The sequence below is a fragment of the Camelus ferus genome, chromosome 6 (assembly GCF_009834535.1).
Source record: "Camelus ferus isolate YT-003-E chromosome 6, BCGSAC_Cfer_1.0, whole genome shotgun sequence".
NCBI classification, from domain to species: Eukaryota; Metazoa; Chordata; class Mammalia; order Artiodactyla; family Camelidae; genus Camelus; species Camelus ferus.
The window spans coordinates 21,548,098-21,566,123 of record NC_045701.1 but is presented as its reverse complement, the minus strand read 5'-3'; the positions used below and the strand labels follow the sequence as shown (position 1 = coordinate 21,566,123).

General features: G+C 39.2%; 1 protein-coding gene across 5 annotated transcripts in view; it reads left to right on the top strand.

Moving 5' to 3' along the window:
• Positions 1-18,026, top strand: part of GANC (glucosidase alpha, neutral C) — a 64,263-nt gene that overhangs the window by 33,725 nt on the left and 12,512 nt on the right. For 4 of the 5 annotated variants that reach the window (XR_004320498.1, XM_032481419.1, XM_032481418.1 and 1 more), the window contains exons 12-20: positions 326-561; positions 3,662-3,788; positions 4,670-4,749; positions 6,568-6,711; positions 7,838-7,934; positions 11,547-11,648; positions 12,778-13,021; positions 14,803-14,867; positions 16,277-16,353. Coding sequence is in view for 4 of the 5 variants with exons in the window: in XM_032481419.1 (XP_032337310.1) it covers positions 326-561; positions 3,662-3,788; positions 4,670-4,749; positions 6,568-6,711; positions 7,838-7,934; positions 11,547-11,648; positions 12,778-13,021; positions 14,803-14,867; positions 16,277-16,353 (1,172 nt within the window). In the remaining variant the exon portion in view is untranslated. The remainder of the gene's footprint in view (positions 1-325; positions 562-3,661; positions 3,789-4,669; positions 4,750-6,567; positions 6,712-7,837; positions 7,935-11,546; positions 11,649-12,777; positions 13,022-14,802; positions 14,868-16,276; positions 16,354-18,026) is intronic. The other variant, XM_014554329.2, reaches the window with a different exon arrangement.

Sequence of the window (18,026 nt, the reverse complement as noted above, 5' to 3'; positions counted from 1 at the left end):
TTCAAATCGAGTGTTACCACCTCTGTGAAGCCTTTCACGACACCACATTTCACTGCAGGCAGAATTTATTGGCCCCACTGCATTCCCACAGCACTATGCTGATACCTTTAACATAGCAGTTATATCTCAGTGGAGAACAGCGTATTCACACACCTGCATCATCAGCGAAATTGTTACTTTCTTGAGCATAAGGGCTCGGCTTTCTTCTTGATATTCTAAATACCAGGCTCAGTGCTTAGACCTCGTAGACATTCGGGAAATGTTTATCAAATGTGCAATGATTATTGTGGTAGTAGTTGGCTCAGTTGTCATCTTCCTCTTTTAGGCACACAGGCCATGCCCCCGCTCTTCTCCTTGGGGTACCATCAGTGCCGCTGGAACTATGAAGATGAGCAGGATGTAAAAGCAGTGGATGCAGGATTTGATGAACATGACATTCCTTACGACGTCATGTGGCTGGACATAGAGCACACCGAGGGCAAAAGGTACTTCACCTGGGACAAGAAAAGATTCCCAAATCCCAAAAGGATGCAAGAGCTGCTCAGGAGCAAAAAACGTAAGGTAGAATAAGCCAACACTCTGAACCCTTTTGATACATTTTTAATTTTTTAAAAGTTGCCTTGGCATATTAGTAGAAGAGAGCGATCTGGTTAAAAAAAAGAATGGCTGTGAAAATAGTACCTTCAAATGTAACTGTAACTGTGATAACAGAGAAGTAATGGTGAAAAGGGGGTAACGCCCTCACCCCTGCCTTAGCTGTCTGGGTCCCTGTAAGGATGAAGGGGCCTGGCATTCAGTTCAGACCCATGCGTTGTAGCTGCCCTGTCGTGATGTGATGGGTGTCCCCATGCAGAACGGTTTTGATACTGAGATTGATGACAGCACACTGGCACCAAGAGGCTGTGAAAAGGTTAATTAATCCCATAGTGAGGTGGGACTCACTTCTAGGGGGAGCAGGGCTGGCTCCCAGGCTCCTTTGAAAATGGCTTGAGAGAGCTGGGAAAGGAGACGGGCTCAGGTTTGCGGGTGGTTAGAGTGTTGGACTGGGGTGAGGATTCCTGTGCATGTACCAGGGCTTGTGTGGTTTGAACTTCTTTTTTGCCCCAAAGAACGGAGCATCAGGGCTCTCTGTGTCAGAACACAAGGATGTGGGCAGAAGGGTAAGGGGAGTTGTGGGGCTTGAAGCTCTTTAACAGTCAATCAGAAATGCAGTCAGATTCTTTATTACACCACTTTTCCTGCATGCTTCCCTGAGGGACTCCACCTGTCAATCTAGCCAAGGAAAGAACTAAAATAAAAAATGGGGAGGAGGAGAAGACACTGGAAAGTGTGTGCTGCAGGAGTGGTGGTGGTAACAGCAATAATGAAAACAGTGAGGGAGGAAAAAACAGCCAATGCTGTTATTTCCTAATTTCTCAGTTAATAAATAGCTGTCATTTATCAAGTGCTTATTATGGACCAGAGACTATGATAAAACACATTACTGCATTCAATCATCAAGAAATTATAAGGTTAAAGAAAAAGAAATTATGAGGTAGATATTATTACCACATTTTTCAGATGAAGGAACTGAGGCTTAGAGTGGGTTTGTATTTTGCACAAAGGCACACAATGAATAAGTAGCAGGGCAAGAGTGAATCCTGACCTGCCCAACTCCAGAACCTATGTCCTTATAAGCAGTTATTTATCAGGGCCTTCGAATGTTCAAGATGCTGTAGTAAAGATGGCAGGAATGCGGAGATGAGCTCCTTGGGGTCTCACAGGGAGTGGAAGAAAGGCAAGTGTACAACAAGCACAATACAGAGCTGTCACATAACTGCCACAGAAAGACCAGGGTACGGGGCAGACCAAGAGGAAGAAGAATGCATCCTGCTGGACAAAAGCAGGGCTTTGTTTTCAATGAGCTGAGTCTCCAGCTAGTGGAGAAGGGAGAGGGGGAAGAAGGCAGTGCAGCCAGAGGCTGGAGCATGCCGCCGCCGTGGTGTTTGGAAAGCAGCGCACAGGCTGGCAGGAAAGCAAGGCATGTGTGAGGTTTGAGTAGGGGGAAATTTGACCTTATTTTTGGTTTGCTTTGTATACATTTGGAGACATTAAAAGTTTTTGAATAAGGGGTTAATATGCAGAATATACAAAGAACTCCTATAACTCAACAACCAAGAAACAACCCAATTAAAAATTGTGAAAAGGACTTGATAAACATTTCTTCAGAGAAGATACACAAATTGCCAACAGCACATTAAAAATACTGATCATCACTAATCATTAGGGAAACGCAAATCAAGACCACAGTGAGATGCCACTTCATACCATTAGAATGACTACTATCAAAAAAACGGAAAATAACAAATATTGGTGAGGATGTGGAGAAATTGGAACACTTAAGCACTGGGTGTGGGAATGTGAAATGGTGCAACCCCTATGGAAAACAGTGTGGCAGTTCCTCAAAAAATTAAAAGTTAAATTACCATATGATCTAGCAATTCCACTGCTGGGTATATTCCCAAAGTATTTTCAAAGGAATTGAAAGCAAAATTTGTATGCACACGTTCATAGCAGCATTATTCACAATAGCTAAAAGATGAAAGCAACCCAAGTCCATTGATAGTTGAATGGATGAACAAAATGTGGTCTGTACACAGAACACAAAATTATTCAGCCTTTTAAAAGGAAGGAAATTCTGATACATGCTAAACATGGATGAACCTTGAGGACATTATGCTAGGTGAAATAAGCTTCTCATAAAAAGACAAATACTGTGTGATTTCACTAATCTGTAATACCTAGAGTAGTCAAAATCATAGAGACAGAAAGAAGAATGGTGGTTGCCCTTGGCTGAGGAGGAGGAGGGAATAAGTTGTCTTTAATGGGCGTAGAGTTTCAGTTTTACAAGATGAACCAAATTCTAGACATGGACTGTACAATATACAACATTGTGAATGTATTTAACACTATTGAACTGTACACTTAGAATTGGTTGAGATGATGAATTTTATGTTGTGTATGTTAACTACAATGTAATTTTTTTTAAGTTTTTGAACAATGGAGGATTAAACTGTACTATGTAGAATAGATTTGAATAGATATGAAGAAGGATGATTTGAAGGTTGTTCTAGCCAAATAAAGTGGTTTTGAGACCCCTGACTAAGTGGAAGGGATGGTATTAAAAGGCAGGGAGGGATGCTGGAGACACGCAGCTGTGATCACAGCTTTTCTCAAATCTCCTTCCTAAATGTGCCTGTTCCACTGGGTTTGGGGATTTTTTGTCTGTCTGTAATACGCTAGTCTCTTTTCTTTAACGTTTGCTTTTGTCAGTAATATTTTAGCTTCTAGATGTCTAGGGAGCAGGGGACTTTGCCTACTTAATTCTTTATGTAAAGCACCCAGGGCCACAGAGAGATAGAAGCTTAGTAAATGCCATCTTAAGAACATGTATTGGTGGGCAGCAATAACTGTAAAACAATGCTGGCCTGGTTTTGATATCAGTTTATATTTCTATAAGCACATGAAAGGTTATAGGGTTTGACTGGTGTCTGAAATATTTCAGTAATAGTAATAGTTGTTTTGAATAAAATTTGAGCTCCAAAACTATGATGAAAACATGTCAATGAACATATGGCTTCTATGAAACTGATGAGATCTTTAAACCTTTATGTCCTGACAGCTTGTGGTCATCAGTGACCCCCACATCAAGGTTGATCCCAACTACTCAGTGTATGCTAAGGCCAAAGAACAGGGCTTCTTCGTGAGGAATCATGATGGGGGTGACTTTGAAGGTGTATGCTGGCCTGGTAAGATATGATTTTATACACCTAGTATCCACTGTTTAGTCCCAGCATAGCTGTCAGTCTAATTTCTTGCAGATGCCTCCTGCTACATTTTAGGTGCCTTTCCTTAAAGGTGTTACCTCCTTTTATAACTTTCACCTCACACCTGGTACAGTGTGCTCTGTATATATTTGTAAGTCAATGAATGAAGGAAAAATAAACAAGCAAACCTCAGTGACATACTATTTCCCTAAGCAAATAAAAATTAAAAGCCAGGGAATGAGAAAAGGAGAGGAGGAGAAAGAAAGTCCTGTAGTCTGTCTCCCTGTGACTCTTCTTTGCTCTGTTAGCCCAAACTTCTGACTTCCCAGCCTTTTGTGAGAGACCTCAGCTGCCCCTGGCAACTCTGAATTCTTCATTTCAGAAATTATTAGTTTAAAGCCATGGTAGGAACGCCTCAAGGCCAAAAGCACATCCCCACTCTGTCATGTCACAGCTCTCTGTCACACATCCGTGCACGGTAAGAAACCCCATGCATTCCTTTTCCCGCTGTACCACTCACTCATGAACTCTTCTCTGTTCTCTTTAAGAACAGAGGGGTCACTTCAGAGTATTTGCCATCCCTGCTGGGGCTGTGTTAGACCATCAATGAGGGGCAGGCTCCACCTTGATGCTTGTTCATTGGCATCCCCCTGGCCTTTGGGGTGGAGAGGCCTAGTGGTTGTCATTGGAGTCCCAGCATTGCCTTTTTCACTCGCTTCTCGCCAGACCATGCCTCTGTATCAGCGGTCTTTGACATTCGCTGTGAGGAGCCCATTGATTACCCAGCTTTCACATCTGATATCCTTTACATATATCTTACCATGACGACACTATCCCTACCGTCTGCTCTTCTGCCTCTGCAGGTCTCTCCTCCTACCTGGATTTCACCAATCCCAAGGTCAGAGAGTGGTATTCAAGCCTTTTTGCCTTCTCTGTTTATCAGGTTTGTTTTTATTCTTTTGCTCTTTTCCTAGTAACTTGGAAGGATAAAATAAGGGAGAAAAGTGATTCAATAGAATTACTCTGCTTCATTAAGCAGCCCTTGGTAAATACTACTTGTACAAAAAGGCAGGGATGCCAACCACATTACAGACTTTGGTGGTGCCACGAGAGGTGCCATATGAATTACCAAATACACAAAAGCTATGATTTTGACCTCTAATATGATAGACTCTATGGTATATCAAAGTACTTAATAATAGAGATTTATTATATTTTCAAATTGTATGAATTTTTACATAAAATAGTATTGTACGATATTACTAAAGATGATAATGGTATATGTGAAAGTATCTTACAAAGTATAATGTGTTAAAAGGAAGATATAATAATAATTCTTAAAATCATATAAGAAACACAGAGAGGACTGGAGGGGCCACATCTGGAGAACTGTTTTCTACCAATGGTGGTGATGATAATGATGCCTAATATAAATTGCGTATGTGCTCTGTACCAAGCACAATGCTAAGCATTTTGTATGCATACCACCATTTCATTTTCACAATAACCCTTTGAAGTTAGAATTGCAATGAACTCTAATCCCACAGATGAGAAAATTGAGGCATAGACAAGTTTAAAAACCTGATAAGTTTACCCATTTAGTAAGTGGAGGACCCAAGATTTGAACTTAAGTCTGTTTGCCTCCCAGGCCCATCTCTTAACCAAACTCTGGTTTCTGAGCATCCTGCATTAGGACATAGAAAATAACTTAGAGCAGGGGTAACCAACTCTTGGGCAAATCTGGCCAGTCTCATTTGTTTCCCTGTCATCTGTGGCTGCTTTCACATGACAATAGCAGGGTTGAATTATTGAAAGAGAGGCCTTATGGCCTGCAAAATTGAAAATATTTACTATCTGGCCCTTTCCAAAGAAAGTTTGCCAACCCCTGCCTTAGAGGGTGCTAAAGATGGATAGTCAGAGTAGTTAAATATTTGGAAACCATACAGCCTTGTTCGTAGTATATATGATTAGAAATAACTGAAAGTGAAGTCACCAGAAGACACGTTAGCCACCTCCAGGCACTTGAAAGGCCACCAAGTGGGTGAGGCAGCAGCTGTATTCTGTGGTGTCACAGAAGCAAAGCTAGGCCCTCTCTGTTACAAGGAGCAGGACTTTCAGGAATTAATGGAATGAGCTGCCTGAGGGGCTCCCTGTCATTGGAGCTATTGAGTCAAATGCTGAGAGACCAGGGATTCTATAAAAGGGATCACAACACCATGTTAACTAGGTAACAGCTCCTTCCCACTCTAAATCAAACAACTCTGTGTAGAACGTGAACTATAGATCATGTTAACAAACAGGTATCTTAGCTGTCTAATCTTTCGGAGTAGTAGAGGGAAGGCAGAATCTGCTCACGGACAGCTATACTTGCCCCTGGTTAAGCGTGGTAGCGATGATGGATGATGTAGAGGCTACTTGTGAACATTCACAGCCCTCCCTGCAGGGCTTCTCCAGGGTAGACCTCGGAGTGGACTGGCTGGGCAGCGTGGGAATACAACACAGCACTCTTTCACTCATCAGCAAGTACTTACAGAGAACCTCCTGTGGTTCAGGTTGTAGATCTAGGCATTTGGGATTTATCAATGAACAACATAGACAAAATTCCCTGTCTTGTGGAACTTTTGTTTTAGTAGAGGACAGAGCATAGACAATAAACATAATAAATAATAAATTAAAAGGAATAGGAAAGAGGAGTAGGGATGGCTATCATATTAACCTTGTCAGTGGAGGAGTTTTATCATGACCAAGATTGACTTCCTAGGGGTCTACTGACATCCTGCACGTGTGGAATGACATGAATGAGCCCTCTGTCTTTAGAGGGCCAGAGCTAACCATGCAGAAGAATGCCATTCATCATGGCAACTGGGAGCACCGAGAACTTCACAATATCTATGGCTTTTATCAGGTAAGGCATCTAAAACAAAGCCCACTGGATCTATCTTCCTTGCCTTTTAGGCTAAAAGTCATTTGCTTTGTAATAACCATACTATACTGTTCCTTTTTCTTTGAATGTATTTTCTGACAACTACAACGGGTCTTAGCAGATTGTAGCCAATGTAAGACTCATTTCTCCCTTTGCACTTTTTCCTTCTATAATGAACTCAATTAATTAATAGATATTGTGAAATTAATGATAACATAGAAATTTCTTCCTTGACAGGGGCCATTAGTAAATGGCATTGGATACTACCTGAAAACTTTTATTGAAGTAGGCTGTGTACAAATATATAAACTAAGGCAATTAAAACAAATATTTTGAAATTTTACAAATGTCTAAATACAGCAAGTTTTATCCTCATACCAGGGGAGTAAGATTCAGAACAGATACACAATTTGAAAAAATATACTTTCTAAATGTAGAAAGCCTTCCTTAAGTATTTAACCTTCTCAATAGGTGGTGGTAGAATTGTCTTCCACTTGCCAGTCACATCCAGAAAACTTGGCAGTTAACTTGCCCTAATTTATACCCATGGTCTTTTGTTGTCTTCAGAATGGAACAGTGTTCCTGTGGCCCTCCCACCAGTTGCTGTTTTCCAGTGGGAGCTGCTGGCTACATACAGCACTGTTTTCAGATCATATCTGTTTCCTTCTCTAAACAGCCTATTGCTATGACTACAAACTACTTTATAGTTGGAGAATTTTCTTATGTATGCCAGGGCCAGTCACTTAACCTCTCTGAATCTCAAGGGGTTTTTTTGGTTAATGAAAACTATCTCAGAGGTTTTTGTGTAAGTTACAAGAGAAAATCTTATAAAAAATACCTAACAGTAGTAAGCACCAAATACATGCTACCTTGTTATTTACTAGCATTTCATTTATATTTTAATCAAAGAAAAAATTTCACTTTTTAATAGGGAAATTTAGTGTAGTTTCATTACGTCATGAAAATTACTTGATCAATTTTTAATATTTTCCATTTCACATTCCCAGCTACTATTTACTTTTTGCATATGAAATAGCTTATTGGGGGATGTCTGCACAATTCCACAACCCAATCCTCTCTTTGAAATTTCTTCCTTTCAACTTTATAGCAAATGGCCACTGCAGAAGGACTGATCCAGCGATCTAAAGGGAAGGAGAGACCCTTCGTTCTTACACGTTCTTTCTTTGCTGGATCACAAAAGTATGGTAAGGACTGGCTCACATGGTCAGACTTAAAAACACAAGCTAGCAACCTGTCTTTTTTTGACCATATATGGTATATGGTGCTACCATGTTGATTCCTTCCTTTTCAGTAGCCATTGGTCAGATCTTAGATTGTAGGGAGTGATGTGCCCTGAAGTATGCATTTTGTCTTATGAGACAGAGTAAACCAGTTTTAATAAAGTTTAGTTACTTGTTTCCCACTGAAGAATTGGCCACTTAGTTATTTGGAGAATAACTTCAGAGTAGCTCAGTTTGCTGGGATGGTCATCTCTGATCTTGTCTCATTGATTTATCAAAACCAGAGAAAATACACTTCTAACACATCCCTTCAACCACCTGTTCCCCTTAGCAATTTGGCTTAAAATAGACCTGGCTCTTGCTTGTGCTCAGGGTCATCTATAACTGGATCCGGTTTGCTAGCTAATGCAGATCTAGTTCAACTTAACCATCCCGTGGCAGGAAGGCTATTTTAAGCCCCCTGGACTTGCATAAATAACATCAACTTAGGTCCTAGTTTGAAGAATCCAGCCTTTATTGTACCATAGACATTAGTCGGCCTCTTGCTCCACCCCTAGAAACCAGCCCCTGTGGTAGTCTGGAAAAGGTCAAAATATTATCATCAGGCAAAGATTCCTATACAGTGATCTCACCACAGAATTGGTCCTTAAAATAAAAAAGAAGTAAAGAAAATCTAAGTATGTAACAGTAAGGGAATAGTTATAAAGCTATGGTATATCCATATGATAGACTATCATAAGGTTATTTAAAATTGCAGGAGAAAATTTTTGTGACATCATAATAAATTTAAAAAGAAAAGCAGAATACCTAAATGTTTATATATTATCCTGATTTTGTTTAAAAATAAATAAATAAATAAATAAATGTATGTAGGTAGTAATCTAAGTAAATAAAGTACTGTGGTGATTATGAGTGATTTTTTCTTTTTACCTATCTCTATTTTCCAAATTCTCTACAAGTATCCTTTTTAATCACTCTAAAAAGTAAAATATTTTAATGAAAACATTTATAAGCAGCAGTTTAAAAAGATAATAGAAAATATGCATACTCAGTTATCTTTGATCTCTTAAATATTGGCCCACTGCCTAGTCTTCAGTTCTCTGTGTGAAACTATCAGCTCTGCCCCAAAGCACAGTGAGTGAGCAGAGAACACTATTGTGTCAAGTCCTGTGCTGAGACCAATGGCCAGAGAGAGCTTCTGACTAAACAACCATGAGACATGAAAACATCTGCATGTTTACATGAACTTTGTTTCTTGATAAAAATGTTGTCATATGGGTTTCAAAATCATTATGTAGATATATACATACCTCATTTGAAGTCAAAGAGAAATTACTAGAGTACTATTTTAAATGAAAAGCCCCTTGAAAATATTTTTCTTTGCTGGCCATAGGACAGCCTAACATTTCTATGGAAGATTTAAACAAAAATAGATACCAAAACTATTTTGATAAAAGATAGACAAGAATGTTTCAGGAGTAATCTGGACTTAGTACAATAAGATTTTTTTCCTTTTCTGGATCCCTTTAGTGTTACAGATCCTCACAAACTCTTACTAACTATTCAGCGAACAGGAACACTGGCTTTAGAGTCAGATTGCCTGAGCTGAAATCCTACCATATCCAGTTTACCATATTCCCTCATCATTAAAATAAAGTTAAATAGTGTTAGTGTTTACCTGGTAGGGTTGTTGTGATGATTAAGCGGGATATTGCCAGCAAAGCAGCATAACACCTGGCTCAGTGAGGGCTCTATAAATGTTAACTATTGTCATTGCTGCTGTTGTTATGCTGTGCTTTTATGGTCTGTACCACCCCTCTCAAATCAGAGGATTGTGTCGGCAGTGAATAGACATATGGATCATAGGGAATCCAGAAGGAGTCCAACACATACATGATCAAATAATTAGCAACAAAGTTGCCAAGGCAATTCAGTGAAGAAAGGAGTATTTTCAGCAAATGATTCTGAAACACTGGGTATCCTGGCAGGGGTTGTGGGGGTGGAGGGGGAGAGAACCTTGACCCTTACCTCACGCTGTACACAGAAAGTAACTCAAAATGGAATATAGACCTACATTATAAAAGCTAAAACAAACAAAAAACTTCTAGAAGAAAACAGAAAATCTTTGTGACTTTGAGAGAGGCAAAAATTTCTTAGAACACAAAAAGCATAAACCGTAAAACTAAAAAATAATCAATTTTGATTAATTCATCAAAATTAAAATCTTATACCCTTTCCAAGATATTGTTAAGAAAATGAAAGTCAAGCCACAGAATGAGAGAAAGTATTTGCAATATACATTTATATCTGTCAAAGGAATGGTTTCCAGAATATATAAAGAACTTTTAAGGGGGAGGGTATAGCTCAAGTAGTAAAGTGCATGTTTAGCATGCATGAGTTCCTGGGTTCAATCCCAGTATCTCCTCCAAAAATAAATGAATAAAGATAAATAAACCTAATTACCTCCCCCGCCAAAAAAAAAAAGAACTTTTATAATTAAATAATAGATACACAATCTACTTTTTAAAATGAGTAAAAGATTTGAATAGACACTTAACAAAAGAAGATATATGAATGGTCAATAAACACATAAATGATGCTCAACATCCTTAGTCATTAGAGAGAGAAACACCACTATACACTCATTAGAATGGCTAGAATTAAAAAGACTGACACTACCAAGTAAGTGTTGACAAAGATATAGAACAATTAAAACTCTCACCTACTGAGAATGTAAAAATTGTATAGTCATTTTGCTCAACAACTTGGAATTTTCAAAGTGTTCAACATACACTGAACATAGAGCCTGCAGTTCCACTCCAGTTATTTACTTAAGAGAAATGAAAACATATGCCAAAGATTTGTACACACATGTTTATAGCAGCTTCATCCATAAAAGCCAAAACTTGGAAAGAATTCAAATGTCTATTAATAGGTGACTAGATAAATGACTTACAATACATCCATACTGTGGAATACTACACAGCAAATAAAAAGGAATAACTTACATTATGCTGAGTGAAGAAGCTAGAACACAAAATAGTATATGTTTCCATTTGTATGAAGTTCTAGAAAAGACTAATTTATAGCTATAGAGATCAAATCAATGGTCGAGTAAGATGGAGAGTTATTGACTGCAGAGAAGCCCAAGTGAACTTATATAGTTATGGAACTGTTCTAGATCCTGCTTGTGGCGGTGGTTACATGGGTGTTCAAAACTCACGAAACTCTTTATTTAAAATAGGTACATTTACTGTATGTAAATTACATCTCAGTAAAGTTGATTTTGAAAAAGTTTCCTCCTAAAGTCAGGCTTGAGTTATACGTCAAAAATAAGTGCAATTTCAGAATCTTTTCATAAAATGTTTGTTTTGTGGATTTTAGTGACTTTTTCACATTAGAAAATTAATACAGTTTTACTATAGAAAAACAGAATGTGTATATTTTATGGTAAGAAATGTTTTCCTTTATATTAGTTTATCTATTACAAATAAGAAATCTAAATATGAAATTCAGGATATGGGCTGATTTGTGGGTTTTTTTTTTCTTTTAATACCTTCTTCCTGGTGACCAAAGGTGCTGTGTGGACAGGTGACAACACAGCAGAATGGAGTTACCTGAAAATTTCTGTCCCTATGTTACTGACCCTTAGCATTACTGGGATCTCTTTTTGTGGAGGTAAGATGGTATCCTCAGGCTTGAAGTGAAAGTCAAAAGGGAGGGTGTTTTCATCAAAGCCGGTCACAAATCCCTTCTTGTTAGCTGATTTCTACAAGGATAAACGTGGATAAACGTGGGGAAGAGAAAATGAGAAGCCTTAAGGAGAGCAGGTTAGAGAGGAGAGTGAAAGGGATGCTTCAGAGCTGTGTGTGTCTTTGCTGAACTGAGGACATGAAATTAAGTCGTCAGAAAGGGAGCCGGAATGTTTCTTTCCCTCATTCTCTTAACCACGCCCTCCTTAGATGCCCTTGACAACTGAGTTTCTCTTCCTGAAACATGCGTTTTCTACCTGAAAGTGAGAAAAACGGAGAGAACTGCAAAGAATTTAGCAAATCAGAAATCAGCCTTACAGAAATCCTGTGACATATTTTAACTGTTAAAAAAAATCTATATATAAGTTTGGGAAAGATAAATTTAGTTAAAATAAGATTCTCTGATGGGCTGCCTTCCCCCAAATCCTAATAATTCCCTGTAGCTGAGAGATCTCTGTGGAAGGTACTCAGCATGACTACAGGTCCAGCTGCAACTTGTTCTCTGTGGGACTAGAAGCACGTTAATGTCACTTTTCGATAGATATGTTTCTTTACGGCATTGGTCCACATACAACACAAAGAATATGCTCCCTGCTTAAGGGCTAAGCATGAAATTCTACTTAAACCTCTATTCTGATTGATTATATGCTTCTCTTTAGTTCTTTCTATAATTTTTATCTTGCTTCAGTTGTTGTTTTCAAACTAAATCAATTGCCAGCCTCCACTGAAGACAAGTGACTTAATGAATCAGGCAGATGTTTTGCAATTTCCGGGTTACCTGGGTTCAGGACATTCAGAAATGTTGATCTTGCAGTAAAGCCTCTGACAGGAAAAGAATTTGGACAGGAAAAGAATATTCAAAGAGCATACTGTCAGATCCCCAGGCTGAGTTTTTTAGTATGTGCTCCCTAGTTTGAGGCCACAGTTTTATGCTGTCATTTTGGGTGCACATAGAGCTCATTTGCCCTGTCAGTCTTCAAGGCCTTATCTTACCTGTGTGCTGCATTTGTTAGAAGCCTGGCTGTCTGACTCACCTTTCTGTACAAACTAATCAGCTGACATCGGTGGCTTCATCGGGAACCCAGAGGCAGAGCTGCTAGTGCGATGGTACCAGGCCGGAGCCTACCAGCCCTTCTTCCGCAGCCATGCTACCAAGAACACCAGGCGACGGGAACCCTGGCTCTTTGGAGAGAAGCACACCCAGCTCATCCGCGAAGCCATCAGAGAGCGCTATGCCCTCCTGCCCTATTGGTATTCTCTGTTCTACTTTGCACACGTGGCTTCCCAACCCGTCATGAGGTAAACAGGCTTCAGCAGTCAGGGGCCCCAGCAACCAGTTTCTACCCGAGGATCTCCTCAGCCACTGGAAATGGAGTAATTACGGTGATTTCAAGAGGAAAGCCAGGTGTTATCAAGTGGCAATCAGCTTACTGAGCACCAGTTGTGAGCAAGGTCAGGTACTGGAGGTCACAGAAGATAAAAACTAGGTTTCTTGTAAACTTGGTAATTCAAGTGTTAATATTTGGTAGGAAACAGAAATAGAGATTTTTCAAAGAAAAAGGAAGTGGCTTTGTAACTGAATTTATCCCGTATTTAATCCATGTAGGGGAAGAAAACTTGCCACCCCAAAATGCATCTCTTCAGCTTGAGGATTGTTTGAGGCTGATTGTTTTTAAGAAACAAAAGGCTTACGAAGTCTTTCTTTTTACCTCCCCCTTAACTGCCTTAAAGAATTTAGATAAAGGGCCTGGTCCAGGAAGTGCATTATCACCAGTGATATCTACAAAGAATGCGAGCTAAGCATGATGGAGGAATGTGGGGACCAAAGTCCTCTCAGTGTCCCATTGTCTCTGCATGGCCCAGCAAACATTGGTTTACCACACATTTGTTTCTCTGTCTCCAAGTGAATATCCTTCCTCCCCTTTCAAGTCCCAAACTCAACACCTTTATTCTCTCAGGTGACATATAAGCCTCAATTGCCTATCTTGTCCTTAGGCATCATATTTTTATGGAATTCCTGTATGTACACAATTAAATTTGATTTTCTCTTATTCATCTGTCTCAGGTCAATTTAATTCGTAGACCAGCCAGAAGAACCTAGAAGAGTGGTGGAAAGTTGTTTCTTTATCCCCCATACCGCGCAAGCATCCTCTCATGAAGAACAGCTTATTCTGCCAGTCTTAGCTCTGTCTTACCTTTAGGACTTTTCCTGGCATAGAAATTATATTCTGATTCTATTTTGAAGGCAGAATGTGAATACCAACTTTCTGGGTTAGAGAACAGTGCAGAGACACATATAGTACATCAAGGCTTCTAAATCAGCAGTTCCTCAACTTGGCTCAGATCAGAATCACCTGGGGAGCTTTTTACAACTACAGAGGCCACACCTCCAAACCTACTAGGAATCCCTTGGTTAAGTTCCAGGGATCTATATTTCATAAGTTTCCCTGGTGATTTTAGGCATCAGCCAGGTTTAGAGACCTCTGCTTTGTTACTGTTTAGTAGAAAAAGGAGTAGGTTATTACAAAGGCTAGTGAATAAACTAAAAATTAATTTATCTTATTAAAAAATATCTTTTCCTCATGAAATTGAAAATAATTATTAGAATCATTAAGCTAATATCCAGATATTGCAAGTTTTATTATTCTTGTAAGTGCAACTTGAAAATAAGAAAAACCAATTCTTTTCATTTAAATAGGTAATGTTAAGGATGCATGAAAAAATGGCACAAACATTTAATTTGTTTTACACCAAATGTGTTAGGCATTTAGACTTGGACAAAGCTCTGATTCTGGCTGTCAGAGTAGTATGCAGTGTTCAACAATGAGAAGGGGAAATTTCAGATACCAGAATTCTCGCTCTTTCATTGGACCACTGAAGCTAATAGATAGTTCTTTCACATAAGAAAAATACGTAGTAATCATAAGTGCTCAAAAAAATCTCATATTATATGAAATGATTCCTGGCCTTTTCTGATTTCCTTTGAATAACTATAAAACTGAAAATCATATAACTAATTGAATTATAATAAAACACTGAATGATGCTGAAGTAAGAAATTTCTTTTTTTCCTTTCCCCAGACCTCTATGGATAGAGTTTCCTGGTGAATTAGAGACTTTTGGTGTGGAAGATGAATACATGTTGGGTGAGCATTTCTTGATTGACTATAGCTCTGCTAAATACTGTAATTACATTTTTCTTATTATATTTTCTAGTGTGCTCTTAGCACTAAAAAAAAAATCCCTTAATCTCAAGAGTGCAAAAAACAAAAATAAAAGAAATTCCATCACCAAGATTTTTAGTGTATTAGTGGGATCACAGCTCTGTTCTCTTGTCATGTAGCGCTTCTCATAATATGTTAACTTCATATAAACATATTCTATTTATGAATGCAATTTGGGATTCCTGTTCTGGATCCACTCCTAAGCCTTACGATACTATCACAAGGAAGGGAAGTAGAAAAAAAGTAAACCAGATGGCTATAGTAGAGACTTAGAAGAGCTTATTTCATCTGCAAAATAGAGTTGTTGTTGTTGTGGTGGTGTTTTTTGTTTTTTGTGTTTTTTTGGTTGGCCTCTTCTTTAGCAAGGGTTAACCAAATCTGGAACGTAGAAGTTTATCATTTGGGGAGTAAGAATCAAGAAGCCAGGCTCAACAGACAGTTGCCCAAAAGAATCCTGTTTCTAGAAAGTGTAACCCCCAAAATGTAAAAAACCTATCTCCTTAGGTCTCAGTTTAAAAAGCCACTTCCCTGGAGAAGATTTCCATGACCAAACTTGCTTCCTAATACCTAATGCCATCTACCTTAGTCAAAGTCAGTCCCTCTTAATATATAACTTTCATTCCATTTTGTACTTTTGCCTTTTTGGTATTTGTCTTAATTCTAATTAATTTGTAATTACTTGTTTAATAGCTGTCTTTACTGACTGTAAACTTCATGAGGGCCAGGACCCAGTCTGTCTTACTTGCCACTACATTCCCAGGGACTAGCACAGTGCCTGGTACTCAGCAAGAACTCAATAAATATTTGTTGGATTAAAGAGCAAATTCATAAATGGATGAATTTTACATATGGTGGTGCCAAGATCAACATGAAATAAATATCCAGATTGCTTTTAAGAGAATTACAGGCTTCCTGATGATACCTGCCCAAGAAAGAGGACCTGCATATCTACACTGACCACACTGCTGGTCACAGTTGTAGGCTCACTGTCTTCAAAGTCACTTACAGCAAATGACAAAGCACTTGGAGAAGTGCAGTGTGCTTTCAGACTACAATTAAGCACAAAATGAGACTGTACTAGGCTGTGTCAGGGTCCCTCCCTGTTAGCCTAATGCACCATAAGGGGACTAGGGATAGTCACCTCTTTGAGCACCTGTCCTCTAACTAACAATGCATCTCTCTGATGAATCATTGGGTCAACTCACCAAGATTTGTACCTTCAAGAAGTTCAGTCAAGGGGTCTTTGAAACCACAAAAGCACTCAGTTAGAGAGAAGGGATGTTTTCAGACCTCTTATAATAATATTCAACTTTATTTCTTCCGTTTTTCAGGAAGTGCTTTATTGGTTCATCCAGTCACAGAACCAAAAGCCACTGTGGTTGATGTGTTTCTGCCAGGATCAAATGAGGTAAAAGTAAATGACAGACAGCTACATGCCTTACACCTGTTATATCTCTTCCCTTCATTCTTGGTGGCTTCCCTTCAAACTTGGCTTAAAATGACAAAAATGTATTCTCTCACAGTTTCAGAGGCTTGAAGTCCAAAATCATGGAGTCAGCAGGGCTGGTTGCTTCTGGAGGTTCTGAGGGAGAGTCTGTCCCCTACCTGTCCCCTAGCTTCTGGTGGCTGCCTGCAGTCCTCGGTGTCCTTGGCTTGTAGCTGCATCACTGCAGTGTGTGCCTCTGTCTTCACTGCGCCTTCTCTGTGCATCTGTCTCCTCTCCCATCTCTCTCTTACAAGACGCTTGTGATGATATTTAGGGCCTATCTGGATAATCCCAGATAATCTTATCTCGAGATCCTTAATTTAGTCAAATCTGTTACTGCAGAAGATAATGTTCACTCCTCCCAGGGATTAGAAAGTGAAAAATATCTTCGGGGGGGCCCACCATTTAGCCCACTACACTTGTCATTATTGATATGACAATAACCAAGTTTTTCTACAGAATGTTCACAAATGATGTTCTTTCTGCTTGATTTCTGTAGTAATTTGTAGTTCTGAAGGTGAGGGCTCTTTACAAAGGTTCCCCTGCCAAGCAGAAACCTAAGAAAAAGATTAAATATAACAACAGCTAAATAAATTGTCCTGCCAAGCATTTCTGTTGAGAGTTTCTTAAGTTGATTCTAACAAAGCATAGGTTCCCATTAAGAGGAACTAGCTCCCTTTAAGACCTAGCCACAAATTTCTATTAATGACCTATTATCATTGCCAGTGCATTGTTGTGACTGTATGACGCGTTCCTTCCACAGTTTCCCAGCGTGCTCTGTGATTGATTCTCTTGCTACATCTTCCCAAAGCCTGGGTAGGAGAGCCAAGCCGCTTCCTGCCAGAGCTCTACCTGGATGGTTAGCTAGTACCACATCCCTCTGTGCAAGGGAGCCATCTAAACTCCCTCACTGTCACTCTCCCCATATTTCTGTATGGCCCAGTTCCTCTTCTGAAAGTCTCCTTCTCCCTGAGGCCTTCTCTGACCACCTCTTTAAGATTACAAGCCACTCCCACAGTCCCCGTACTGCCCAGCCCTCCTTCATCCATTTTTCTCCACAGAATGTGCCATCTTTAACATTCTATATATTTACTTTTATGTTTTGTTTACTATTTATCTCAGCCATTAGAATTGTTAGCTTCTTGAAGGCAGTGATTTTTATCTGTTATGGTCACTGCTGTATCCCCAGCATCTAGATGGTAACTGGCACATAGTAGGCCTTCTGTAAGTACTTGCTGGGTGAGGAGCTTGGTGACTGACTAAGCTCTTGGTCTGATCTCCATGGTGTTTTGTACAAGTTATACCCTTCCTAGGCTGGGGAGTCTTTGGATATGGCACCAGAGAACATACCCTATACCTCTCATTGCAGTTAGTGCTGGAAATGGTAGACAGGAAATCCCCAAATCTTGTTTGAATCCTTTTTTTTTTTTTTTTTTTACCTTTCACTCCCACCAGCTCTTTATCTAATGCTACTCAAAGACACTAAAGAAAGACATTACAAGAAAAGAAAGCCAAGACAACATCCCTTATAAACACAGACACGGGAATCTTTGACAAAACATTAGCAAATTGAATCTGGCCAAAGATAATACTTC